The sequence below is a fragment of the Myotis daubentonii genome, chromosome 20, assembly GCF_963259705.1.
Source record: "Myotis daubentonii chromosome 20, mMyoDau2.1, whole genome shotgun sequence".
Taxonomy (NCBI): domain Eukaryota; kingdom Metazoa; phylum Chordata; class Mammalia; order Chiroptera; family Vespertilionidae; genus Myotis; species Myotis daubentonii.
Window position 1 is genome coordinate 17,450,222 of NC_081859.1, and position 27,011 is coordinate 17,477,232.

Here is a 27,011-nt window from a genome sequence, read left to right on the forward strand (position 1 = left end):
GCCTGCTTTTTTTCCATATGTGGGCTCTTTCTTGGTCTCCCCATGACCTCTCTTCTCTGGGTGTCTGGTTATGTAGTTCTCTCTCTTCTGCATTGATTTAAAGCCACAAAATACAACACAACAAAGCACAATGCACAAGGCACTGAACACAAATGTATTCTCGATACTAATAATCCCAAATAAATGTGACCACCAGAGAAAAGAGAATTAGAGGAAAGCAAGAAAGAAGAGAAAAAAGAAAAAAAGAGAAAAAAAAGGATTGAAAAAATGAAATTGGGAAAAGTAAAAAAAAAGTAATAGAGAAAAGAAAGAGAATGGAATAGAAGAGGGGGGAAAAACTATTTATATGGGGAGAAAACTCCAATAGAACAGCCACTAATCCCAACAAAAACCACCAACAAATACATAGAGACGAATTCAAACTACAAACAACTAATATCAAGGAAGGCAAGGGAAAACAAAAGCAAAAAAGAATCAAAAACAAAACAAAAAGAAAAAGCGAGACAATGTCACAAATAAGCATAAAATAACAATATAATCAGCAAACAACAATGAAACGACAGAGAGAAAAAAATTGGATAGTGAAGGAAGAGAAGAGAGAGGTGTGTATGGATTTAGAGCAGGGGATTGGAAATTAGATATATAAGAAGGGTGAAATTTTAACATGGAGTAAAAAGAAGGAATAAGGAAAATCTAAAGCAGAAATAAGGTAAGAGAAACAGGACAACAAAAGGGGAAAAGTGAGGAAGAGTGTGTTGGCATAAAGGTAAAGTTGAGATAGAGTAAAATGATGCTAAAGAAAGATGAGAATAGAATGTAGAACACTAATCCCAAAATGAAATAAAGAGAAAATAAAATGACACTTTTAAAAAAGGTAAAATAGTAGTAGTAATAATACTGATTAAAAATAAAAATGTAATAATGAAAAGGGTAAAATCAAGTGAGGAGAAAAGAAAAAAATAGTTTCTTAAGTAAAAGATGAAAAAAAAAATGTGCAGTAGTGAAGGTCATTCACTTCCTCTACTGTTCTGTTTGGCACATCTGTTTCCTAGTCAGGACAGTATTGAAGTTCCCTGCGTTCCACTGCTCCTCAGTGTTGTAGGCCACAGCCCTGATTTTCAAGCAGGCAGTACTTCTTTGTTTCTTATGCTCCTTTATTTGTGTTTACACAAGAGTCAATTGTGATTCAACCCCTTGGGTGAAAGTGTTCCTGGATTGACCTCCGGGTCTATAGGTCCTCTCTAGCTAGTGTTTTGATTTTGTTTTCACTTTGGCACTTAATACTGGTTTGGGGGAATGGGCTGCCCCAGAGCTGGTTTTCTGATCTTTATTACCCTCTCTGATCCTCAGGTTCCACAAAAACAACTTTCCCCTGCAGTTTCTTAGAGTGGCCCCATTGAGTGATCCTATATATTGGGATTAGTCATCAAAAGCAAGGTTTTAAAGAGGAAAAAAAAAAAAAAAAAAAAAGGAGAGAGAGAAAGAGAAAAGAGCCAGAGTAAATGCGCGAACTCCATCGCTGTGGCGCAAGTCTGTGCGGTCTTTTTTTTTTCCCTTGGGTCTAAACAGCGGGCACACTGTTAAAATTTTTAGGCTGCCCTTTTGCACCCAGTTCATCTATGGGTTGCTTTTTAGAGTTCCCTTCTCTTAGCAGCCCTGCAGATCCCCTTCCACATTTGCTGATCATGCCAGTCCCAGTGGCCATGGCCTTTTCTGGGCGCAGACTTCCCTGGATCCTCCACCTCCCACCCTGCGCATTTCTCTCTCCTGCCCAGACCACAGACCTCACCTTATCCCAGGCGAAATCTGATCTTTCCTGAGGGGGTGCAGAGCTCCTCCAACTCTGCATGCTCGCATCGCTTGGGGGACCTGTGTTCCTGGGTTCGCAGCTCTTCGCTGGGTGCCATTGTTGCACATTCCCGGGATTTTCAGGCTTCTGACAACATCCACTCTCCGCTTCACGATGTCAAGGTCTCTGTGTCTGAGCCTGTCGCTCCAGGAGGGATCCCAGCAGCAGTGGAGGCTGACCGGTCAGGGCAACCCTGTTCAGCAATACCCCTCAGTCTCCTGGAGTGTAGCTGTCCCTCAACTCACAAACACTCCCCATGCGAAAACACACTCTCCCTTCGTTCTCTCACTCACGCACTATCTTGTAGTCTGCCTTCCCTTCGGCAGCCATCTTCCTTCTCTCCTGTGTGGTCAATAATCTTGTTGGATGATTAAGTCATAAACTCTAACCCCTGGATGCAGGTCCTTGAAAAGCCTCCAATAGCAGCTCAAGGAGAACACGCTGGGCCTTTGGTGAGCACCTGGACATGGGGGCTGATCTGTTCCAGGACCGCGGTGGGGAGAGCACCTGACATCCAGAACAGGTGCGGCCATTCTCAACAGGATCCCCGGTCCCTTGGTGTTTACAGATGTGCCCGGGTCCGACCTGGCCAGAGTGGAAGGTGTGCCTGGATGGAGACTGGTTCACACTGTTGATCACAGAGAAGGAAATACACCAGGTGTGCCTATGTGTATGGGGGGGAGGAGTGTGGGTTACTGAAGTGAGCTCATTCCCAGGAAGGAAGGAGTGAATCTACTGGGGAAATGAGCTGTGACGCTGTGGAAATTAGCAACTGTGGAGGGAAGCTGATCACATTGGAGTGATAGTGGTAGACCCTCTAGAAAAAATCAGATGTGGTCACATGAGAAAATGGTTAAGGTATAAATGCATTGCCTTTGACAGTCACCAGTAATGACAATCACTGGAAATCAAATCTCACAATCTAAGAAAGAAGTAAAAGTGCACAAGGTTCATGTTCAGGAGACATGAAGTTCCATCTGACACTACTTTCCTTACAAAGTGATCAGAGGATAAACTACGAACAGAGTGTGAGCCTAGAGCTAGTAGACCAAGTGTGGAAGAGAGAGGAGCATCTGTGTGGGTCCCTGGGAACCAGAAGCATGAGCTATAGAGACAGAGACAGAGATCCTGGGTCCTATTCCTTCAGGAGAGTTTGGTGCTGGATGTGTAGCAGCTGCACTTCCTTCTTTGTGGTGTTTGTTTTCTAGTCTCTGTTGGAAAACCAGTTTTATACATTGGAATATAGGACACTCTCCTCCATAACCAGACATGTTTAATGAATTGTCAGTAATGACTCAGGGGTAGGTAAATGTAGGTCATGAAATTGTCCTGTTTGGAAACAGGACATGTCCTGTTTGAAATTGTCCTGTCTTTACAGTCAGGAAACAGACCTTTCTGTTTCATTGCAGTGGCCACTGCAATTTATGCAAAACACCTGATCATTAAACTCCAAAATTGTTAGCTCCTTTGATTAAAACAGCCCCACTCTTCAAATTGAGGGGCAAGATAAGCTACTCTCTAGGCTATGTTCTTGCATCCCTCTCTGTGTTTTCAGAACTCAGGGTTAATTCCCACCAAGGAGTCTCTGGTTAGTTGAAAGTTCCCGTCACCCCTCCCCTTCAAACAAGCCTCCTTGTAAACCCTCATACCTTGGGCTATAAGCATGTTACAGGCTGGGGGGAAGTACTGATGAGACACCTCCCTGGGACATCTGCCAGACTGTCTGTTGGAAAGCAACACACTGTAACTTTATAAGGAAATCTCCCTGGTATCTGCCCAACTTCAGTCCCAAATCCTTCCCCCTTCCTCATCACCTAGCAACAGCAGCCATTACTATTGTAAAGTGGAAGCCAGTTTTATTTTCCCTGCCCTTTATTGACTAGTGACACACCAGATCTTTCCCTTTTTGGAAAGTAAAATAAATGTCCTCTCTATATCTTTTCCTTTAGTGGTAAATTCTTGCACAGCCTGAGTCACCACCCAAACCCTTACACTGATGTCTGCATGTGACCCTTGTGCCTGCTGTTACCATGTCCCCACATGATGGGGGGCAATTAGAACCTGCACCTGACCCAGTGGCACTTTGGAGGAAAGCTCCCTGGGAAGATGACAAGGGATTAACCAAGACCAAGGGCACTCAGGCCCAGGGTTCTTGTTTCATTAGGTTTTCATCTCCTTGTTGTGTAGCCAGTTCATGTTTTCTTTCCTCACTTTCCTCTGAAACAGGCCCACATATTTCCTAGAGTCATGAAGACACTCTGTTGAGAGTGTGCAGGGGCACAAGCCATTTGTGTGTTGATTTTGCATCTTACGTCTTTCCTGAATTTTAATTCTATTCGCTTCTCATACATTTTTAAGGGTTTTCTATGTACAAGATTAGGTCATCTGCATAGAGATAAGGAGAAGCATTTAAACTTGTTTCTTCCACATTTAGACCTTATAAATTTATTTTTTTGCCTAATAATTCTGACAAGGACTTCTAGTTTTGATGAATGTAAGTAGTCACAGGGGAGGCCTTTTCTTGGTCCTGATGTAAGAAGAAAAGCTTTGAAATTTTCTCTGCGTAGCAGGATGTCACCTACTGGTTTCTCAAATGTGGCCTTTAGTATATTGAGGTCCATCACTTATCTGTTAAGAATTTTAATTCTGAAGTTATTTTCAAATTTAAATGCTTTATTCTATATCTATTTATATGATGGTATATACCCTTCATTCTGTGGATGGGTGTATCATAGTAACTGGTCTGCATACGTTGAACCATCCTTGCAGCTAGGACATTATACCACTTGATCATGGTAAATGGTCCTTTCAGTGTGCTGTTAAGTTTCCCAGTATACTGTTGAGGGGTTTTGCATACATGTTCATCATGGATATTGGCTGTCATTTTTGTATGTTTTTACTTGGCTTTGATATGAGTGTAGTGTTCAGTAAATTTGTTTGGAAATGCCAGCTCTTTCTTTAATTCTTGGATTAGTTCAAGAAGACTTGATTAAAATGTTATAATTTTTGCTTTGAAATTCTGGTAGAATTCACCATTGAATCCATTTGGTCTTGGCTTTTATTTGGTGGAAGGTTTTCACTATTATCTGATTATTATTATTTTTTAATTCGTAGCAATTTAGCAAAGTTGGGATTAAATTCCTAATTTGAGTTTTTACTAAGTGGACTGAGAAATACAACTGTTGATCTTCACAGGGTGTGGTCATTGTTGAAATAATAGTTGCTTGCAAACCAAGTATTTATGCCATATGACATCCAAGAGAATGAAATATAATCAACCACGTTTTCTTATACAGAATTCATAAAGTACAGTGTGTAACGACATGAACGGTTTTGTATCACTGCTCATGTGTGAATGCATTTATTTTCCAGAAATGAGCGTGTGATTTTGTGTGTGTGACTATGTGAGTGTGACTGTGTGTGGCTGTATTTCTGTCTGTGTCTGGCTGTTTTTGAGTGTGTGTATGACTATGTGTCTATGTGACTCTGTGTTTCCTGGACAAGTATTAAGTGAATGGTATGGACACAGAGGGTCCCATGGATGCTCCTATGCTTCCAACATGCTCCTGATGCACATCTCACCCACAGTGAAGCTAGAAAACCTTGGATCCAGGAGGAAAGCTGGAGGGAGGAGTTCCATGATGCACATCCCATATTTCAGGGTCACCTGTCCCCACTGTGGGGTTAGCACTGCTTCTTGCAGAACATCAGGGACCCCTCATATGGACAGATGTGGGGCTCCCTTTATTTGGCAGCTCTTCCAGGGATAGGTGTGGATCCAGAGAGGATGGGTGAGGTTCCGCAGCCCTGAGTGTGCTCAGGTCTTTCAGCAGAGCGAAGGCCCTGTGAACCAGGAGGGGGAGGGCACACAGAGAGTCAGGCTGTGTCTCCTGAGGGATGGATGCAGAGCTGTGCACACAGCCCAATCCTGGCAATGCACCTGCGCAGTTCTCATTCATCAGAGAAATATTGAAAAGACAGTGAAAAAAGTCACTTTTAGAATTTCTGAAGGAGACTTTGTGAAGGAGAGTCCCTGTCACTGCCAACATGTCACCTACAAACAGACAATGTCCTTCTTCCTTGTTGTCGACAGTGAGAATATGTGCAGGAAGACTCACCCTAGGCAGCTGTGGGCAAACTTCGGCCTGCGGGAATAAAACTAAAAAAAAAGACCGTACCCTTTGATGTAATGATGTTTACTTTGAATTTATATTAGTTCACACAAACACTCCATCCATGCTTTTGTTCCCGCCCTCCGGTCCAGTTTAAGAACCCATTGTGGCCCTTGAGTCAAAAAGTTTGCCCACCCCTGCGAGGCAGCTGAGAGCTTGAGAGGAAATCCCTGGGCCCAACAGGAAGGCCCTTCTCTCCCCACCTCCCTCTGCCCCTGCTCCTGGGGCTGCTTTCTGTGCGGTGAGTCCTGAGTACCCCCAGGTGTTCAGAGCGCCCTCTGCAGCCCAGCCCTGCTGTCTCCTCAGGGAGGTTAGAGTCTGGGCTCACCCTGACTTCCCCTCACTGTGTCTCTCACACAGTAATACCCGGCCATGTCCTCGTCTCTCAGACTGTTCAGTGTTAAGTAACTTGGCTCTTATACGTGTCCCTGGTGATGCTGAGTCTGGATTTCAGTGTTGGGTTATAGTTTGCACCTCCATTACCCCACATAATCCCGACCCACTCTAGCCCCTTTCCCGGATCCTGGTGGGTCCAGTGCACATGGTAGCTCCTTAAAGAGAATCCAGAGAAGTGCAGGTGAGGGAGAGGGTCTGTGAGCGCTTCACCAATCCTGGGCCCGACTCCTGCAGCTGCACCTGGGACAGGACACCTGATGAAGAGGAACATCAGTCCCTGTCAGTCACATGCAGTCACAGCCATCCCATGACCCCTGCCTGACCCCTGAACCCTCACCTTGGGGGGCTGTCACCAGGCACAGGAGAAGACCCAGCAGTCTCTTCTTCTTCTAGACCACAGCTCTGCCTTCCCAGAGACCTCAGCCCTGTGTGAGGAGAGAGCTGTGAGCCTGCACAGCCCAGGAGAGGATATACCCTGGATCTTGAACAGAAATTTGGATGTGAAGAAACCTTTTCCTTATAAGTAGAAGGAATGAGGTCGGTATTCCCTGGTCATTTGAGGGCCCGCATGGGGGCATCTCATTCCTTGAACTCACTCACCAGTTAAAGTAAGGTACAGGGGCCACCTGGGTCATGAGATTCATTGGAATTGGGTCAAAGACACCTCACCTGAGTATAGGAAAATGTGTTGTACTAGAGGAGTAGGTTACTTTTATAAACTCTCATTCATCTTTCAAACAAATTAAATAGGGTTAGCATTTGTTTAGCTTCTTAAACCCAACACTTACATATATCTACAATTACCAAATATTTGTCATTGTCAGTTCATATGCTAACTATGTTCAACTTGGTGTAAAAAAATGTTAAAAGCGCAGCCTTTTTTTTCCTGTCACATTGTCTTCATTTATTAGGTTACTTTGATATGAGGAACTACTTCTCAAGCACAGGAAAAAGGGAGACCCTTGATTCTTGATTTTGAAAACTTTTTTGTGTTATGACACACTGGGCAAATTATTCCCTTATGTAAGCCCAGCCATATTGCAAAGACCCCAAACTAATCTCATTGAAAATAATCATGTTTTAACCTGGAGAAAAGATCTATATACACAAAAGCCTAAGCAACCATTATGACTGGTCAACCAAATAACCAGTTGAATGGTCGCTATCATACACACTGACCATGGGAAGCAGATGCTCAATACAGAAGCTGCCCCCTGGTGGCCAGTGAGCTCCCACAGCCAACTTCCCACAGCCGGCCAACATCACGTGGTCCCTCCCCACAGAAGGCAGGTCCCGATTGGCCCTGATTGGCCCTGATTGGCCCTGATTGGCCCTGATTGGGTCTGGGCGAGATGGCACCAATGGGCCCCTATTTCCGGCCAGGCTGAGGGACCCCACCTTTGCACGAATTTGTGCACCAGGCTTCTAGTGAGAAATAAAAGCAGTGTTTATGCATGTGTACCTTTGAAAATCTCATATGTTTAAATGATACGGCAGCATGATAAGTGACCTGATTTCTCAGTCTAGTGTTATCAGTTATGTTGGGGCTCAGAGTGAGGGAAATCAGGGAATTTGCAGCATACCTTTTCTCACAGGATAGGGAACTTCAACCCTAACAGGAATCCCTCACCCCCAGCCTCCCTCTGCCCTGTCCCTGGGGATGCTCACTGTGGTCAGAGCGTGCTGGGCTCTCCCCATAACATACAACATTGATAGTGTGCAATGAACACATTCTCCAATCAAGCACAGGATTTGGAAAGATATTCTCTTGCTAAGCTTGTCATCTATTTTTCTTGATGGAATATGTGGTGGGACAAATGTATTTACTATTATTAAAGTTCAATAAATCAGTATTTTATTTAATGGGACCTGTTTTGGGTGATTTTGCAAAGAACTCCCCAGAAAATGCTGAGCCTTCACTCTCCATGTGGATTGGCTACAGCAGCCACAGGTACTGGAGTAGGTTCTGGTACCAGAAGGGAGTGCTGCTGGGAAACTACCCATAAATCTGAATGTGACTGTGGGACTGGGTGAGGGGAGGAAGCTGGAGTTGTGTTATGTCACATGACAGAAATAAACCTAATTTTAATGGACAGAGAGTTCCTAGATATGTGTGTTTAAAGCATCTTCCTGTGAAAGCCCAGAAGGAAGTGCAGGGCATGAAAGAGACAACCTGTATCATCTTATGAAATACTGGAATAATTAGAAACAGACATTTGTGAGAAATATAAATGTTAAAGATCATGCAGGCAGGTACAAAGAGAAATAAGGAATGTGTCATTGTAAACTGGTGGGAAGGGGATCCCTGTTTCCTACATGCACATTCTCACAGTGTCTCTGTTCCAGAAGGTAACAGGGGATCCGCACTTGGACAACTTTGGGGTCATTCCTGAGCTGGTCTCATAATGAATCACCCAAACTGCATTTTTTTATTGAGTCTCCATTTATGAATTCACTCAACACTGACAGGGAAGAGTGGACACCCCTCACTGGAGGAGCCATGATGATGGTGTGTCTGTATGAGGAGCCATCATTTCATTGGATGAGGGCCCCAGTTCAGTCCATCTTCCTCTTCCCCCTCCTCCTCCCTCTCTTTCTCCTTATTTGCTTACTTATAGTTATGCCCAGATTTCAAGATCCCCCAAGACAGATCACCAGGGAGCCGAGTCCAATGCAAAAGCAAAGAGTCCTTTTATTCAAGCCCGGGCTTGGTCCCCCTCCGCCTCCATTACTGAATGCGAGAGAGAGTCCCGAGTCCCAAGGGAACAAAGAATTTATAGGGCTTGGGGTTGGGGGTGGGTGCACACTCTGACCACTGATTTGGCCGATTCTGGTTGGTTGAGTTAGGGCCGGAGGCTAGTGACGCAAGGGCAGGGTGCAGCTAGGGTCTGGTTACACAAAGATGGGGGGTGGCTAGCATACTCTTGGCCTTGGGCTAGTTTCCCCCGCTTTCCCATTGGCTGAGATAAGGGCAGGCTGAGTAACTGATACATTCTGTGGCTTTCCTAGGAGAGGAGTTAGAGACAGAGCTATCAGGTCCGTTCTGTCCCTTCAATAATCAATCGTCCTTCTACTCATTTTATGTAGATATCACTGTTCTTCATACATAAGAACCCCCTATCTCATTTTTGCTCATATTTATGGTTATTAAGTGGGATTGGTAGTCACGGTGTATATTACTTTATGTTTCACTGCTGACAACTGATGGCTACATCCTGCCTCTTCTCCATCAGCCCCACAGGGGACTCTGATAGGAAAGCTTTGTTCTCCTCTTCATGTGTCACCAAGAAGTTGAAACCACACAAGGAAGCAGAATTCTGCCCACTGGCCCCCCACCTCACAGAAAATAAAAGCCTCCTTCCCTGCCTCTATCCAAGCACCTTTGACTTCCCGAGGGCCTTTCCTATGTCTCCCAGAGATTTCAACTATGAGCACAATGATCATTCCATCTCCTTGGTGTGTGTGTTTGTCATCAGCCTGGTCATCTGTACAAGCTGCTATGGGTTTCCCTGCTTCTGCCTGGTGTCACCTACTCTTGGTGCTATGAACATGATTGCAAGTCAAGGACCATCACCATCTGGGGTCATTCTTCTCTAGCTTTTGGGTCACATGACTCTGGTGCCCACTGTCCAAATGCCCCTGTCTTGATGGCTGGCTGGGACCCTGAGCTGTGTGGGGCTGAGCTGCACTGTTGAGTCATCAGAGCCTCTTGTTGGGTTTAGGTGACTTAAGCAGATTTTTTTTCTCATTTGTACTTGACACAAGGGCATCTGAAAGAGACTCTGACTTTTGTCCATGTGAGAAATTGTCTCTGTTTACAACAGACTTTTCTACCTCAGAGACATCAGAGGTAAATGCAGAATCAGGAATCCAGGGGTTCCCTGAGGGAAACTGTGACATGAAGAGGAAACCACACAGGAAATCAGCCCAAATCTCCAACTGCAGCTGCTGCTGAGAGGGTCCTTGCGTTCAGGGACCCTGAGTGCCCCCTGGTGGTTACAGCCTCTCCTGCAAGGAGGTTTGTGTCTGGGCTCACACTGACTTCCCCTCACTGTGTGTCTTGCACAGTAATACAAGGCCGATTCCTCGGCTCTTAGACTGCTCATTTGCAGATAGGCAGTGCTTTTGGAATCATCTCTGGAGATAGTGAATCTGCCTTTCACCGATGCAGCATATTCAGTGGTGTGACCGTTGGCTTTGTTTCTGATGAAACCTACCCATTCCAATCCCTTTCCTGGGGTCTGCCGGATCCAGTTTATATAATAATCACTGAATGTGAATCCTGAGCCTTTGCAGGAGAGTCTAAGAGATCCCCCAGGCTGCACCAATCCTCCCCCAGACTCCACCAGCTGCACCTCACACTGGACACCTGCAGACAAGAGAGTTGTCATTAGGAGCAGGCACACACCTTCACACACACTCACACACACTCACAAGGCCCAACTTCTCCATGACGTTACCATGTAAGAGCATCAGAGCGAGAGCCCAGCTCAGCCCACACATCATGGTGCTTCCTCTGGGTTGAAGCCTGGAGCAAATGGAGACTACAGGTCCCGGGGGTGGGGCTGCTCTCCCAGAGGTGCAGAGCCAGGGGCTGGGCTTGGCTTATCAGCACAAGGAGCTCCCCATTTGCATGGGCTTCTCCTCTTAGGGACAGAAGAGTGGAGTCCCTGGGGGACAGTCCTCCTGTCCTCAGAGGGACAAGCACCTCCTGTGAGCATGGAGATGTTCATGAGGAGTGGCTCCTCTGGGTGCTGCAATGCGGCTGTTGTTGTTGTTAATACCATCATCATCATTACACCCCAGATCAGCGGTTCTCAACCTGTGGGATGTGACCCCTTTGGCAAACGAACGACACTTTCACAGGGGTCGCCTAAGACCATCCTGCATATCAGATACTTACATTACGATTCATAACAGTAGCAACATTAGTTATGAAGTAGCAACGAAAATAATTTTATGGTCGGTTCACACCATGAGGAACTGTATTAAAGGGCAAGGAAGTTGAGAACCACTGGCCTAGATAATTTACAATGATGTCCCACCCACAGGGCCAGGATATTCCAGCTCAGAGTAAATTCTTCCTGCGTCCTTAGAGAAACGCTGTCCTTGCCCATCACTGAGGGAAAATGTAGGGTTTATTTTGAACACCAATGCAGCAGTAAACTCTGTAGACCCTCCTTGTGGTCATGTGGCAACACACTCTCCATCATTCAGGGGCTGTGACACAGTCCACAGAGTCAGGGGTTCACAGGTGAGGAGGCTGGGAAATCCAATACTTGATCCTTGCAGGTTGGGTTTCTGGTGAGGACCCTTGTCTTAGTAGCTTATTTTTCTCTGGAATCTCAGAGGTGGATGGACCAAGGGAGCTTCCCCAGCCCTCTGTTTTAAGGGCACTAATCCCACTCATGAGAACTCCACCCTCAAGACCTAAGCAGGTCCCAGGCCCCACCTCCTAACACCATCTCCTTGGGTATTAGGTTTTAATGTGTATTTGAAGGACACATGCATCATCTGTAGCAGCAACTAAAGGATCCAATCATGACCCCTCCCAGCTGGGAGGATTCTCCAATAAAACTCCCCCACCTGAGGATCCTCCTCATCCTGAGGGAGCTCCTGGTCTGTGGAAGCAGAAAGCTGAGCCAAGTCCTTCCGAACAAGCTGAAGACCTTGCAGAGTGGGCAGTGTCCATCCTTGACCTTGACTGAGGCCTCTGGATAATCCTGTTATTGTTTCTTATCAGTGCTCACAGGTGCTCAATATTCTTATCTGTGGGTAGAACTGTTTTCTACCCACAATTATTTCTAGCTCCTTGTTTTCACTCAGATTTTATATGTGTTAGTGGAATAAGTAGTCAGGGTCTATTATTAAAAAAATCTTTATTGTTTAGAATATTACAGATGCCTCCCTTTTTCCCTCCATCCTCCCTTTCTACCCAGTTCATGCATCACCCCCGGCCTTTGCTGCCCTACTATGTATGTCCATAGGTAAGATCTTTGGTTAATCTCTTTCCACCCTCTCTCCCCACATCCTTCTGAGATTCTTCAGTCTGTTCCATGTTTCCATGCCTCTGATTCTATTCTATTCAGCAGTTTATTTTTTTCATTATATTCTTATTTATTTATTTTGATGTTATGATTTAATTGTTGATAGATATGTATTCGTTGCCATTTTATTGATCATATTTTTATCTCTCCTTCATCTTCTTTTACTTTTTTCTTCCTAGTCCTCATTCTCCTTCTCCTCCTCCTCCTTCTTCTTCTTAAAGAATACTGGTCAACATTTCATATAATATTGGTCTGCTGGTGATGAACTTCTTTACTTTTTTGTTTGTTTGTTTCTTTTTCTTTTTTTTGTGAAGCTCTTTATCTGGTTCTCAAATCTAAATGAGAGTTGTGCTGAGTAAAGTAATCTAGGTTGTAGGTCCTTATCATTCATCAGTTTGAATATTTCTTGCCACTCACTTCTAGCCTGCAAAGTTCTTGTTGAGGAATCAGCTGACAGTCCACTTTTCTTTTGTGCTTTTAAGAGTCTCTATTTCTCTTTACCTCTGATTTGATTCCTGGAATCCTCTACTCTACTGTTGAATCCATGTAAATTATTCTTTATTTCATTTAGTGTATGTATAATTTCTGACTCTTCCTTTTTCATGTCTTTGACATTCTCACTAAGATCCTTAAAAGTCTCATGAAGATTCTTGAGTAACGTTATAACCATGGTTTTGAACTCTGTATCCAGAAGTTTCCCTGCTTCCATTTTTTTTCACTTGTGGTATGTTTCTTTGTCTCCACATTTTGGCTGTTTCCCCGTGTTTGTTTCTATGTATTGAGTAGAGCTGCTATGTCTCCTGGAGTTGGCAGAGTGGCCTTGTGTAGTAGGTGTCCTGTTGGGCCCAGTGGTTCAGCCTCCCCAGTCACCTGAGCTGTGTGGGATATGTGCATTGTCTTGTATTTGAGCTTTGATTGCTGCTGATGTCACTTGGAGGGATTGACCTCCAGGCCAACTTGCTGTGGGGACCAGCTGTGACTACAGTGGGAGAGCTGCTGTGCAGGAGACACTCCTGTGAAACAGGACTTTGCTTCAGCCGGACTGTGGTGATCACTGAGTCTGCCCCTTGAGTGTGTTGCTTGTGGCTGTATAGTATTGTAATCTGCTATGATCTGAAACTGTCCTCTGGCTTCACTGGCTCTGGGGCCTCGAGGGAGGTGCAAAGTCAGCCACTTCCTGAGACCACCCAACAGGAGCTATAGAGGGATCTGCAGAAGGCTGCTATTTGCTATTTGTATTGGGCTTGGAGGTGCCAGCTGAGAAGCCCAGCTGTGAAGCAATGCAGGCTGGTGCTTGTGCCAGGTCTTGGGCCTTTTATGGATAGGTTGGGGGTATGCTGTCCCCAGCTGTAGCTTGTTTGAGAGATTTTGGCAAAGTCTGAAGGCTGAGCCAGGACAGGACATTCATATGCAAACTCTGCTGCTAACAGCTTGGATGGGGCTGCAAACTAGATGGGGCTGAGTCTCACCAGGACAGAGCAAAATGTGTGCTCTATGCTGATGGAAACTCAGATATGGCTGCCAGTCAGCCCAGGGCAGGGGTCCTCAAACTTTTTAAACAGGGGGCCAGTTCAATGTCCCTCAGACCGTTGGAGGGCTGGACTATAGTTTAAAAAAAACAAAACAAACTATGAACAAATTCCTATGCACACTGCACATATCTTATTTTGAAGTAAAAAAACAAAATGGGAACAAATACAATATTTAAAATGAAGAGCAAGTAAAGTTAAATCAACAAACTTACCAGTATTTCAATGGGAACTATGGACCTGCTTTTGGCTAATGAGATGGTCAATGTCCGGTTCCATATTTGTCACTGTTCGCCGTAACAAGTGATGCAAGTGTGCATCAGTTAGTCTAGGTCTGGTTGGAGCTTTCAGATGTTTCATTCTAGAAAAAGTCTCTCCTAACTTAAAAAAAAGGCCCTACTAACTGCAAAAAAAAAAAAAAAAAATAGACCTTCTAACTTCAAAATAAATAAATAAATAAATAAATCCTAACTTGTTCTTACCTTGGTCCTCAGGCAGCATCAGGCTCTGCACAGGCAAGCTCATGACTCATCCGATCACACCCGAGACTGAGAGGAGGAGTCGAGAGACAGAGAGAAGGAGGGGAGTCGGAGAGTGCAGCGCACATTCCACACATGCGCACTGCAGGCCAGGGACAAGTCGGCTGCTAAGCAACAGGCAGTGGCGGCAAAAACACCCCGGGCTGGATAAATGTTTTCGGCAGGCCGCACATGGCCCACAGGCCGTAGGTTGAGGACCCGTGGCCCAGGGACATGGGAGGTCCCAGCATAGGAACAATGAGCCCTGTGGGCACCCCAGTCTGGGAAAAAGCTGCTCCCAAGTCCCTGCCCCCATGCCAGATGATCCATTCCTCCCTGTATGAGTTTGGGTCTCCTGGCTCTGGGGCTCAAATTAAAAGGGACCCTGTGAGTCCCTTTAAGAGGAACACCTGTGATTCCAGAAGCCTCCCTGTCAATCAACCACAATCCCTGCTGGTATTTACAACCCAAAGTGAAAGAGACTTCTCCTCCCATCTCTGCAGCCCTGGGATGGGAGTCTGATGTGGGGCTGGGACCCTGCGCTCATCATGGGTGTCCTCTACAAAGACGATCTCCCTCCCAATTAAAAAATTGGCACAGTTGGTTGGCAGACCAGCCCATTCCCAGCCTTGGCCCCTCCTACCAGTCTGCGTGTGAGTTCTTCTTTAATTCTCTAGTTGTATGACTTCCATTCAGCCAGTGTCCAGGCTGTTCTGAATGATGATGGTTCTGTATTTTAGTTGTAATTTTCAAGTGGTTATGGGAGGCCACAAGGAGTACAGGCATTTACCTACCTGCTATGTAGGTTCTTTCCCAGGCTCTATTTGTGATGTTTGACAATGACATGTTAAGGTTCATCCCTATCTCTTGCTTGGCACGTGGAAAACTAAGAAAGTGGGGATACACCCTTGTGTCCTGCAGGTGGGGCATTGAACCCTCACAAGCCCCTCTTGTGATCAGGACCCTTCCCACCTCCAGCACTGATCCACGATAAAACCCTTAACCAGTGTCCTTACTTGGAGGGTTCAAACACTTTTTTTTACATGTATTTTAATTGATTGCAGAGAGGAAAGGAGAGGGAGACAGGGATAGAAGCATCAATGAGGAGAGGATCATTGATCTGTGCTCCCTGCACACCCCACACTGGTTTTCTGCCGGAAGCCGGTCCATCCTTGCTGCTTGACACAGTCGCTGCAGGATAGAAACATCTGCACAGCATATGTTTGCTCCCCTTAGCGCTGTGTGTTTTAACCAAGGTCACCTCTCCGAAAAAGGTTGTTTCCCCAGGTAGGAATTTTTCCCTGAAGTCAGGGAGGGGATGCCTCTCCTAGAAAGGTTGTTTCCCCAGGCAGGAATTTTTCCCTGAAGTCAGGGAGGGGATGAAACTCCTTAACTTAGTGCCAGGCGGGTAGTTAATCACTACAAACAATCATGCTTAAGCTACATAATCTTTACTCCCTGGAATGGAGATAAGAAACGCCTTAACCTTTGTAATAGACATTGACAGGATTAAAATCAACTGGGATAAATACGGATGTAACAAGACAATAAACAGCAGAACCTCTCTGGAGATCCAGACCAGAACTTGGCTGGAGGTCCTGGCTGGAGATCCTGGCTAGGCTGCTGATCAACTGAACACTGTCTCAGCGTCCTTCCTTCTTCGCCGACTCCGTCTACGCCTTTGGGAACCCCTGGACCTGCTGGGGTTGGACCCCGGCAGTTTTCAAGACTGCAGACCAAGCATGTGCCCTGACCAATAATCAATCCCTAACCTCCTGGATAATAGGTCGATGCCCAGCTATTGAGCCATGCTAGCCAGGAAACCATGTCTGACTTTCTGAAAAGCCTGCCCTGCTCCCAACAGACACCTCCATGAATAGATAAACCTTTTCAAGGTGCCCCTGCCCGTGGAACATCAGCCTGGTCATCCATTCCAAGGCAAGGTGGGTTCCTCTTCCTCCTCCTCATGGTGTCACCTGCGATTGGTGCTTTGAGAGTGACGACGAGTCAATGACCAGGGTCTTTCTTCTCTAGCTCTGCATTCATGTGCTGGTGGTGGCCACTGTCCAGCATCCACGTGTCCTGCTGCTGGCAGGCTGGAACCTTGGGCTCTGTGGAGCTGCACTATAGAATTAGAAGAGCCTCTGGCTAGATGTAGGTGACCTGTATCAGAGGATTTGATTATTAACAACCCTTTTGGCACAAGATTGTCTGAAAGACACTCTACAATTTGTCCACGTGAGGAAGTTATCTGTGTTTACAACAGACTTTCTAACTCAGAGACTCAGAGGTAGCACAGAGTCAGGAATCCAGAGGTTCCCTGAGGGGAACTGTGACATGAAGAGGAAACCACACAGGAAACCAGCCCACACCTCCAACTGCACCTGCTGCTGGGATGGTTCTTGTGTTCAGGGACCGTGAGCACCCCCTGGTGGTCACAGCCTCTAGCTCAGGGAGCTTTATGTCTGGGCTCACACTGAATTCCCCTCACAGTTTGTCTCTTGCACAGTAATACATGGCTGTGTCCTGGGCTCTCAGGCTGCTGAGCTCCATGTAGGCTGTGCTCGTGGACATTTCTCTGGTCATGGAAACTCTGCATTGGAACTTCTGTGCGTATTTTGTGTCTCCCTTGTTAGTGTAAACCCACCCCACCCACTCAAGCCCCTGTCGTGGGGCCTGTCGCTCCCAATGCATCCAGAAGCTGGTGAAGGTGTGTCCAGTAGCCTTGCAGGAGACCTTCACGGAGGCCCCAGGCATCCTCACCTCAGCCCCAGACTGCACCAGCTGCACCTGGGAGAGGAAACAGGAGTGGGTGGAAATTCCCCTTGACTCTCCCTGGTCCCTTCCTCAGACCAGGGACTAGGGAGCTCTTTTCCTGTAGCCACAGCCACCAGAAGGAGGGTTATCCAGCTCCATGGTAAGGGCTGTGCTGTGAGCACCTCTGTAGGAGAGGGTGTGGTGCACTCATGGCACAGACTTATCCATATTTAACCTAGTCCACCTCATTTGTTTTGCATATTCATGAGAGTCTTAACCCCACCTGAGAGAAGTTTGATGACAAAGGGACTATGCCAATTAGAAGTCTGAGTGTCCAAGTTCAATCCTTTTTAAAAATTATATCTTTATTTTTGAAAGTATTACATATGTCCCCATTGATTCCCCATTGACATCTTGTAGCCCGCCCCCTGACGTTCACCATAGTATTTTCTGCTTCCATGGGCTATGCATATAAGTTGTTTGGTTGATCTCTTCCCACCCAACCATCCTCCCCCACTTTCCCTCTGAGAGTCTAGATCTGTGAAATATGTCATTGGTATTTTAATACGGATTGCATTTAATCTGTAGATTGCTTTATGTATGGACAGTTAAATGATGTCAATTTTATCAATCCATGAACATGGTATTTTCTTCCACTTTTCTATCTCTTCCTCTGTCTCTATCTTCAACAACCTGTAGTTTTCTGAGTACAAGTCTTTTACCTCCCAGGTTAATTTTATTCCTAATTATTTTAATTTCTTTCTTGCAATGGTAAATGTAGTTGTTTCTTTACTGCCCTTTTCTGAGTATTCATTATTGGTATATAAAAATACCATCGGATTTTGTGTGTTAATTTTGTATCCTACTACATTGCCGAATTTGTTTATTAAATCTAGTAGTTTTTTGGTGGAGTCTTTAGGGTTTTAGACATATAATATCATGTCATCTGCAAATAATGAGAGTTTTATTTCTTCCTTTCTAATTTGGATGCCTTTTATTTCTTTTGTTCTAATCGCTGTGGCTAGGACATCCAGTTTCATATTGAATAAGTGTGGTGAATGCAGACATCCCTGTATTGCTCCTGTTCTTAGGTGAAATGGTTTTAGTGTTTGCTCATTGAGTATGATATTCACTGTAGGTTTGTCATATATAGCCTTCATCATGTTAAGCTATGCTCCCTCATTTTCCACTTTGCTGAGAGAATTTTAGAAAAATGGGTGTTGGAATTTATTGAATGCTTTTCTGCATCTATTAATACATTGTGTGATTTTTGTCTTTCAATTTGTTTACATGATATATCACATTTATTGATGTGTTGATATTGTACCAGCATTTCATCCAGGAATAAACTCCAATTGGTCATGTTGTATGATCACTTTAATATATTACAGGAGATGATTTGCTAATATTTTGTTGGGGATATTAGCATCTATGTTCATTAGGAATATTGGCCTGTAATTCTCTTTCTTTGTAGTGTCTTTCTCTGGTTTTGAAATTTGGATAATGCTGGCCTCATAAAATGAGCTTGGATGTTTTCCTTCCTCTTGGAATTTTTTGAATAGATTGAGAAGTATAGGTGTAAGTTCTTCTTTGAATGTTTGTTAAAATCTCTAGGGTTTTTTATATCCATATCCAGGCTTTGCTTGCTGGGAGATTTTGGATTATTTCTTCTATTCCATCAGTTGTTATTCAGGTTTTCTGATTCATCCTGATTCAGTTATGTGAGATTGTGTTTTTCTAGGAACTTCACCATTTCATTGTTCATGGAATTTTTTTTACAATCCTTTGTATTTCTGTGGTGTCAGTTGTTACTTCTCCAGATTCATGTCTGATTTCATTTATTTTGGGTCTCTCTGTTTGTTGCTTGATGAGTCTGGCTAACTGTCCATCAAGATTGTTTATCTTTTCAAAGAACAAGAGCTAGGTTTCACCAAGTCCTAATCCTTGTAGGAGGATGTGTGTCCCCTGCCTGGTCCTTGATTTCTGTGAAGACAGATCTCCTACTACTGAGGAACCAGCCTCCACAGGACAAGCTCCTCATTGTGAGCCCAACTTTGGGTGACATGGGCCACCTGGACGTGTTCTGAGCTTTGATACCTGAATGTCTTCTTACAAAATGCTGCCGCTAGTGATGTAATAAATCCATCCCTGTGCCAGTCCCGTACAATTCAGGTTTCCTGAAGCCATAGAAACACCCCCCTAGTGTGTGGTTCTCATGTCTCATTGGGTTTGGTAAATAATCTGATAGAGCAGGATATTTACAGTCACCTCAGCATTTGTGGCTAATTTTCAGTTTGGATTGTTGTATGAAGAAAGGAAGCCCCAGGCCTTACAGGAAATCCCTGCTCAGCTCCCTCTGCACCTGCTCCTGGGGCAGCAGCCTGTGCTCCTGGGCCCTGAGCGCCCCCTGCTGCCCAGCCCTGGCTCTGCAGGGGAGTGTCCTGTCTGGGCTCACAGGGCATTGACCTCTCAGCAGCTCTAGTTCAGTAGTGAAGGCTGTGCCCTGAAGTAAGATTGTTCCCTCAGGGACACCTTGTGATTTTGACACTTCTGGACAAAGTGTACTGGCCTTAGCCCCAATGACTCTTCACGAAGACTCCAAACTAGGGCTTTAGAAAGCCAGAAAGAGTCCTTCCCTGGAGTTGCCAGATGCATGAACACAGCCAACTCTCCCCTCATCCAGAGCTCCTGGGGGCTCTGTAGCCTCTTATGTACTCAGGTTCCTCTCATTGAAGGTCCCATCTGCACATCCTGTTGCATGATCAAATCTCACTGCACTTCTATTTAATAAAGTACACACACACACACACACACACACACACACACACACACTCACACATTGTGATGATTTTCTTTGCTATGAAATCTACATTTGCCTCTCTTCCCTGTGCATACCAGATGGGCAGGGAACACATGTGGATTCTAGGCCTAGATGTTACGTTCTTTGGAAACTGATCAAATGCACCAACGATATAAACACAGAAATTGAAGAGTAGGCCCTCGTGTGTCCGTGTTCTTGTCTGTAGAATCAGATGCAGGTGGAACAGGTCAGGCTTCCTCCAGGGAGAGTCAGAGGTGGGGCTGGGTCACCCTTTTGACTGCAGGGGTGCGTTGCTGGGAGTCCCCTGAAGACCCCCCTCAGGAAGCAGGGAACACAGCTCAGAACTGGGAGGGGAGGAGGCAACAGCATTCTCAGTTGTCAGGTGAGGCTGCTCTCCCAGGTCACCTGGTGGACGGGCCCACAATGGGCAGGTGAGTACCTGCTCCTGGTCACAGAGAGTCATTCTGGGACCTGCCCTCTCAGCATTTACCTGAGACCCTGGGAGGAAGGGAATCTGGAGGCCTGTGAACTCATGATGGGCTAAGACAACGGATGGAGGGAGGATCAAATTGCAGAGCAGTTGTGTCTTGTACTAAATCACTTAACTAATATTTACCTAATAATGAGATATCAGAAGAAAGGGCTTGTGAAGAGACCTGACCATGTCTTTTAACAATGAAGCCATTGTGAAACTGCAGTTATTCCCTGAGTTCACACCTTACAGCTCGCGGAGCAATTCAGAATCCACACCTTTGAGAACCACTACAGTGCAGGATGTGTAACTCAGCAAGCTCAGAACGCTCTATGAGCTGGAATTCTGAAAGAAGAGGCTGACCTCTGATCTTCTGTACAAGGGGAGGATCAGACAGTGGAAACTTCACTCAGTGTGAGAACCAGACCCCACTTTCACTCCTGCATTGTGCTTATTAACTTGCTCATCATCGCTGGTTGCTGTCCACTCTGGATGCAAGAGTCCCTCCCTTTCCCTTAGTATTGCAATTGTTAGGTGGACACAGGAGTTTCACCCCAGGTTTGGTGTTGACGTCTGGCAGCTTTCAAGCCTCTCCTTCCCTCGTCCACTTCTGCCCACATCTGGACAAGCGGGTGAGGAAGCCTGGTGGTCTCTCCTCTGTAATGGAACGTGTCCATCCACTCCAGTCCCTGCGGAGCACAGGAACCCCCCATAGTCCTCACTCCCAGACACAGCTCACCCTGAGCCAGTCCCCCTCGCGGCTCCCTGAGGCCATTGCACCTGCTGGAGAGGCCTCCCTGCCTCCTGAGACAGAGGTTCTGTCAGAGCTGCTGGTCATCTCATCCCCTGGTGTGTGGGCATCCTCAGACTCTGCCTCTGAAGCTGCTGTGGGTAGGACCCTGCTGTCCTGGAACAGGGCTCACAGCCATAATCTATATGTGCAGGGGGCTGGGCAATGGCCACCCCACGGCCTCTCGTCTTCATCAGGACTGACCAGCTCTTTACTGCTGAGCTGTCTGTGCTCCGATCATGACTTGAGAAGGTCCAGCAGCCAATGTCACATGAAGGGGAAACCCAGACTCCAACAGGATCCAGGCTGAGCCTCCTCTTCACCTGCTTCTGAGCTGCCTGAGCTGATCACTGAGTCCTGAGCGCCCCCTGGTGTCCAGAGCGCCCCCTGCAGCCCAGCCCAGCTGCCTCCCTCAGAGAGGTTTGTGTCTGGGTTCACACTGACTTCCCCTCACTGTGTGTCTCGCACAGTAATACATGGCAGTGTCCTCGGCTGTCAGGCTGGTCAGTGATACATAAACTTGGCTCTTGGACGTGTCTCTGCTAATGCTGAGTCGGGATTTCAGTGTTGGGTTATAGTTTGTACTTCCACCAGCCCATATAACCCCGATCCACTCCAGGCCCTTTCCAGGAGCCTGGCGGGTCCAGTGCACACCATAGCTCGTTAAGGAGAATCCAGAGACAGTGCAGGTGAGGGAGAGGGTCTGCGAGGGCTTCACTAGTCCTGGGCCCGACTCCTGCAGCTGCACCTGGGACAGGACACCTGGGGACAAGAAGCATCAGGCCTGTCAGCCACCTGCAGTCACAGCCATCCCACGACCCCTGTCTGACCCCTGAGACCCTCACCTTGGGAGGCTGTCATCAGGCACAGGAGAAGACCCAGCAGCCTCATCTTCTTCTAGACCACAGCTCTGCCTTTCCAGAGACCTCAGCCCTGTGTGAGGAGAGAGCTGTGAGCCTGCACAGCCCAGGAGAGGATGTACCCTGGAACTTGAATAGAAATTTGCATGTGGGGGGAGGCTTCCCTATAAGTGTAGGGCCTGAGGTCAGGCTTCTCTGGTCATTCTGGGTCCTCTGTGGGGGCATCTCTTCCCTTGACCTCAACCAGGTTGTATATCAGGGACAGGGGGCCATCTGGGTCATGAAGCACATTGGAATTTGGTCAAAAAATGGACTAAAGTTTCTAAGCATAAGAAGAAATGGTGGACTAGATGAGTACAATACACATTTAACTTTTCATGCATCTTTCAAACAGATGTAAAAGGTATTAGCATTTGTTCAGTCCATTTCTGAATCTCAAAATCTTATTGTATCCACATTTCCAAATTTTTAAATATAATTTTATAGAAATAACTAGAGGCCTGGTGCACAAAATTTGTGCACAGTGGTGGGGGTCCCTCAGCCCGGCCTGCACCCTCTCCAATCTTGGATCCCTTGGGGGATGTCTGACTACCTCTCACAATTGGGGATCACTGGCTCATGACCATTTGCCTGCCTATCTGCCTGATCTCCCTTAACCCCTTTGTCAGCCTGATAGCCCATAACCACCTCTGCCTGCCTGCCTGATTGACCCTAACTGATACCCTGCTGGCCTGATTGCCTCTAACCACCTCTGCCTTGGCCTGCACCTAGGACCCAGGATTCCCTCCTTCTGGTCAGCCGCAGGCATTCAGAACTTAGGCCATCTTTGTCCGGGCCGGCCGCAGTGGCAGGGGACCAGGGGCAGGCGTATTTGCTTGAACTGCAGCCACAGGCACCTGGGGCCACAGGGTGAGTGGATTGTCCCTCTCCTGGGCCACAGGTGCAACCACTTTTGCCCAGGACCATGGGGACCATGGGGTGTGCGGATTGTCCCTTTCCCAGGCCACAGCCTGGCTGGTCCCCATTCCTTTCTCACGAGCTCATTTGTGCCAGGCTGGTCCTCATTTCTCTCTCCCCAGTGTTGAGTGTCTGAGCCGTTATGGCATGACAGCATGAGGGCATGATGACTATTTGCATATTAGCTCTTTATTATATAGGATTCCTACTGTTAGGCAAAAAAATAATCATAAAGAACAGCCATTCTCAATATTTTAGTAAATCCTAATTTATGATGTTACTTTGATCTGAGAAACTATCTCTCAAGCATTGACAGATTAGACATTTGCTATTCTTGATGTTCGAAATTATGTGACTGTGTCTACAGCTTCTTGTGCAAGCTATTCATTTATGCAAACCCATGGGCTATTGGAGAGATCCCAAGTAGTTACATCAGAAAAAGTCATGGCTTTAAGTGGAGAAAAGATTTGAAATAAAAGCAGTGATCATAAATATGTACAACTCAGGATTATTCATGTTGGAAGGAGATTGACTTTTTTTCTCAGTCTAGTGTTAGCAGTGATGTTGAGGTCCAAAGAGAGGTGAATTAAGAGAATTCCTTCCATAGAATTTCTCACATGGAATGAAATTTCAACTCTGAGAGGAATCCCTCACTCCCAGACTCCCTCTGACCTTCCCCTGGGAGGTCACTGTGGTCAGAGGGCACTGGGCTCTCCTACATAACAAATAACATCCTTAATGTGTAATATATATATTCTCAATACGGACATATGATTTGAAACTATATTCCTTATGTTTTTGTGTGAGTTTTCATTTGCTCAATGGAATCTTTGGTGGGACAAAGTCTTTATTTTTAACCAAGTCTAATTTAACAGTATTTTCTTTAATGGTTCTTCTTTTGGTTGATTTTATGAAGAACTCCCCAGAAAATGCTGAGCCTCCACTGTCCATGAGGATTGGTTGCGACAGCCACAGGAGCTAGAGCAGGTTATGGTACCAGAGGGAAGCACTGATGGGAAACTTCTCATGAAAAGTAACCCAAGTTCCAGCTTCCAGGTGAGGCCACATATTGTGTCGTGCATCCCAGACAGACAGGTGTCATGGCTGAATTCCAAGAATGGGAGGTAATTGTTTTACCTCCATCAGGGATGACTCAGTGCACACCTTCAGTTTATTAGAGACTCCCAGAGAGAGCTTTGACCTAATGTACCTGATGGATCACACAGCAGTATTATAACTGGAAGCTGGAACCAGCACTTGCTAAATAAAGTGAGTTTCCTATAGAATCGGTTCCCCTATCTGATGTAAACTCACCCACGTGGCAGGAGGTTCTGCAGTCCCCAGAGCTATCAGTAAGGAGAGGACTAGGGAGAACACATAGATGTCTGGAGAGCAGTGCATGACTTAGGGGTGCTGTTCAGACAATGTGGGATACCCTGGCTCCTGAAAACCCATCAAAGGAGCAAGGTGGGAAGTGTGGGAGCTCTCGTCCATCCTGCAGATGTCAATGAGGTGAAGGTGGAGCCACTACAGCACCTATAACATGGAGGCTGGGCAAATGCTGTGATCAATCAAGATGCCCAACAAGCAGCCTCAACCTGGGTTATCTCGTCTGAGGCTTCAAAGGAGTAATCTACAGAGGACTCATTGCCGTCATTATGAAATGTCAAAGTTTAGCCCAGGGTTTTAAGTAAAAAAGTATGAAAAACTATATAGCTGTCTCCTTCACTAAGGTATTTGATTTCTCATGTCAGATGCTTGTTGAAATGATATGATTTCCAATGAACCTTTGTGTTAAAATTCCCTATTAAACTACACTACACGGAATAGGCACTCTGGTATCATCTCACATCAGTGCTTGTGTGAAACCTTTACGAAGAGAGCTGAGCACACTTCCTTCTCATGTTGTACCAGAAAGAGAAAATCCAGGCACGTTTACAGGTGAGGTGACCAGGAAGCAGCTCTAAAGGGCCCTTTGCACCATTCAGATGGGTTTCATCCAACTTCCACTGTCCCTGGTACATGCACATGTTTTATTTACTGTTGGCTTGTCAGTAGGAAGGGCCGCAATGGGGACAGGTGAGCATGTGGGTCAGATCCTGAGATCAGCACTCAGCTGCCTGGGCTGAGCTGGGGTCTCTCTAGGTGGGAAAGTTTCCAACCACAGGCCAATGAGAGCTCTGAGGATGGCCTCTGTCCAGAAAGAAAAAGCAGAAAATACAGGAACATGGTAAGGAGATTCCTCAGTCACCTCCCGTATGTCTTCTGCCAACAGCAGTGTGACCTCCTCCTCTGGTGTCTGCAGTGAGAATGAGGTAAATTAGAGTGACAAAGAAAGAGCAAAAACCATCCTGGATACAGCTGAGAGCTTGAGAGGAAATCCCTGTGCCCAACAGGAAGGCTCTTCCTCCTCATGTCCCTCTGTCCCTGCTCCTGGGGCTGCTCTCTGTGCTGTGGGTCCTGAGCGACTCTGGCGTCCTAAGCTCCCCGTGCAGCCCAGCCCTGCTGTCTCCCTCAGGGAGATTTGTGTCTGGGCTCACACTGACTTCCCCTCACTGTGTCTCACACAGTAATACACAGCCATGTCTTCGGTGGCCAGGGAGCTCAGCTACAGAGACCCTGGTTCTTGGAGATGGCTCTGGAGATGGAGGTTTGGCTCTTGAGAGAGGGGTTATAGCAAGTATTTCCATCATAACATGTGTGCCCCATCCACTCCAGCCCTTTCCCCGGGGGCTGGTGGATCCAATTCCAGCAGTAACCACTGGTGATGGAGAATCCAGACACAGCTCAGGTGACGGAGAGTGTCTGTGAGGGCATCAGCAGTCCTGGGCCCAACTCTTGCAGCTGCACCTGAGAAAGGACACCTGGAACAGAGGGAACACAGTGAGTCCTGGGCTCAGATGCAGGATCCCCAGCTCCTCATATCTAAGCCCTTGAGTCACTCACATCTGGGAGCTGACAGCAGGAAGAGGAAGAGCCACATGGGAGTCATGTCTTGCAGGTTAGGTCCTCATCCTCCAGAAAGTATTCTTGAGGGTGAGGAGGCCCTGCATTTAAGTGGATGCCAACTGTGTGTGTGTCTGGTGGCCATGTGGGCATTTGTATATGGGAGGTGTCTGCACATACAAAGGGAAAGAGGTGAGGGAGGTCCCAGTCTCTGGGGCTTCTCCTGGAAGGAGGTGCTGACTGTGCCCTCAGAGAACCAGGTCCTCCTTGAGATCCTGGTCACCGTGTCCAGGGACATCTTCCAGAGTAGGAGATGTGCTGCAGGAGGTGGTCAGGAAGTAGGATGTGGGAACAATCAGTGACTCCTTAGGGATAAAATTAATGTGCCACTTCTTCCAAGAATATTGACAGATAGGTATAGGTATAGGTATAGGTATAGGTATAGGTATAGGTATAGGTATAGGTATAGGTATAGGTATAGGTACAGCTATAGATGTAGATAAGATATGGATATGGGTATAGATATGGATATACTGGTAGATATAGATACAGATACATATATAGATATAGATCTTCCATTTTAAAATCATCTTTTGAGGACTTTCTTTGATTTTAGATGGAAAGTAAAGGTGACAGAGAAATATTGGTGTGAGAGAAAAATATTGATCAGTTAGTTGCCGTGCATATATGATTCTACAAAGAATCAAACTTGAAACATTCGTATGTATTTATTTATTTATTAAAGTATTTTTCTTATTGATTTTAGAAGAAGAGAAAGGGAGACAGAGATAGAAACATCAATGATGACAGAGAATCATTGATTGGCTGCCTCCTGCATGCCCCTCATGGGGATGTCTCATGCATCCTGGGCATGTACCCTGTCTGGGAATGGAACAG

At 46.1% G+C, this 27,011-nt stretch overlaps 1 gene segment (V, D, J or C); it reads right to left on the reverse strand.

The window, feature by feature from the left end:
* LOC132222666 (Ig heavy chain V region 1B43-like) overlaps positions 1 to 22,326 on the reverse strand; it is a gene marked incomplete at its 3' end in the record, with an annotated part of 63,275 nt that extends 40,949 nt beyond the window's left edge. Inside the window, 1 exon segment of the V gene segment in view lies at positions 22,197 to 22,326. Within this exon segment, the coding sequence occupies positions 22,197 to 22,242 (46 nt within the window).
* Between the last annotated feature and the right edge of the window lie 4,685 nt (positions 22,327 to 27,011).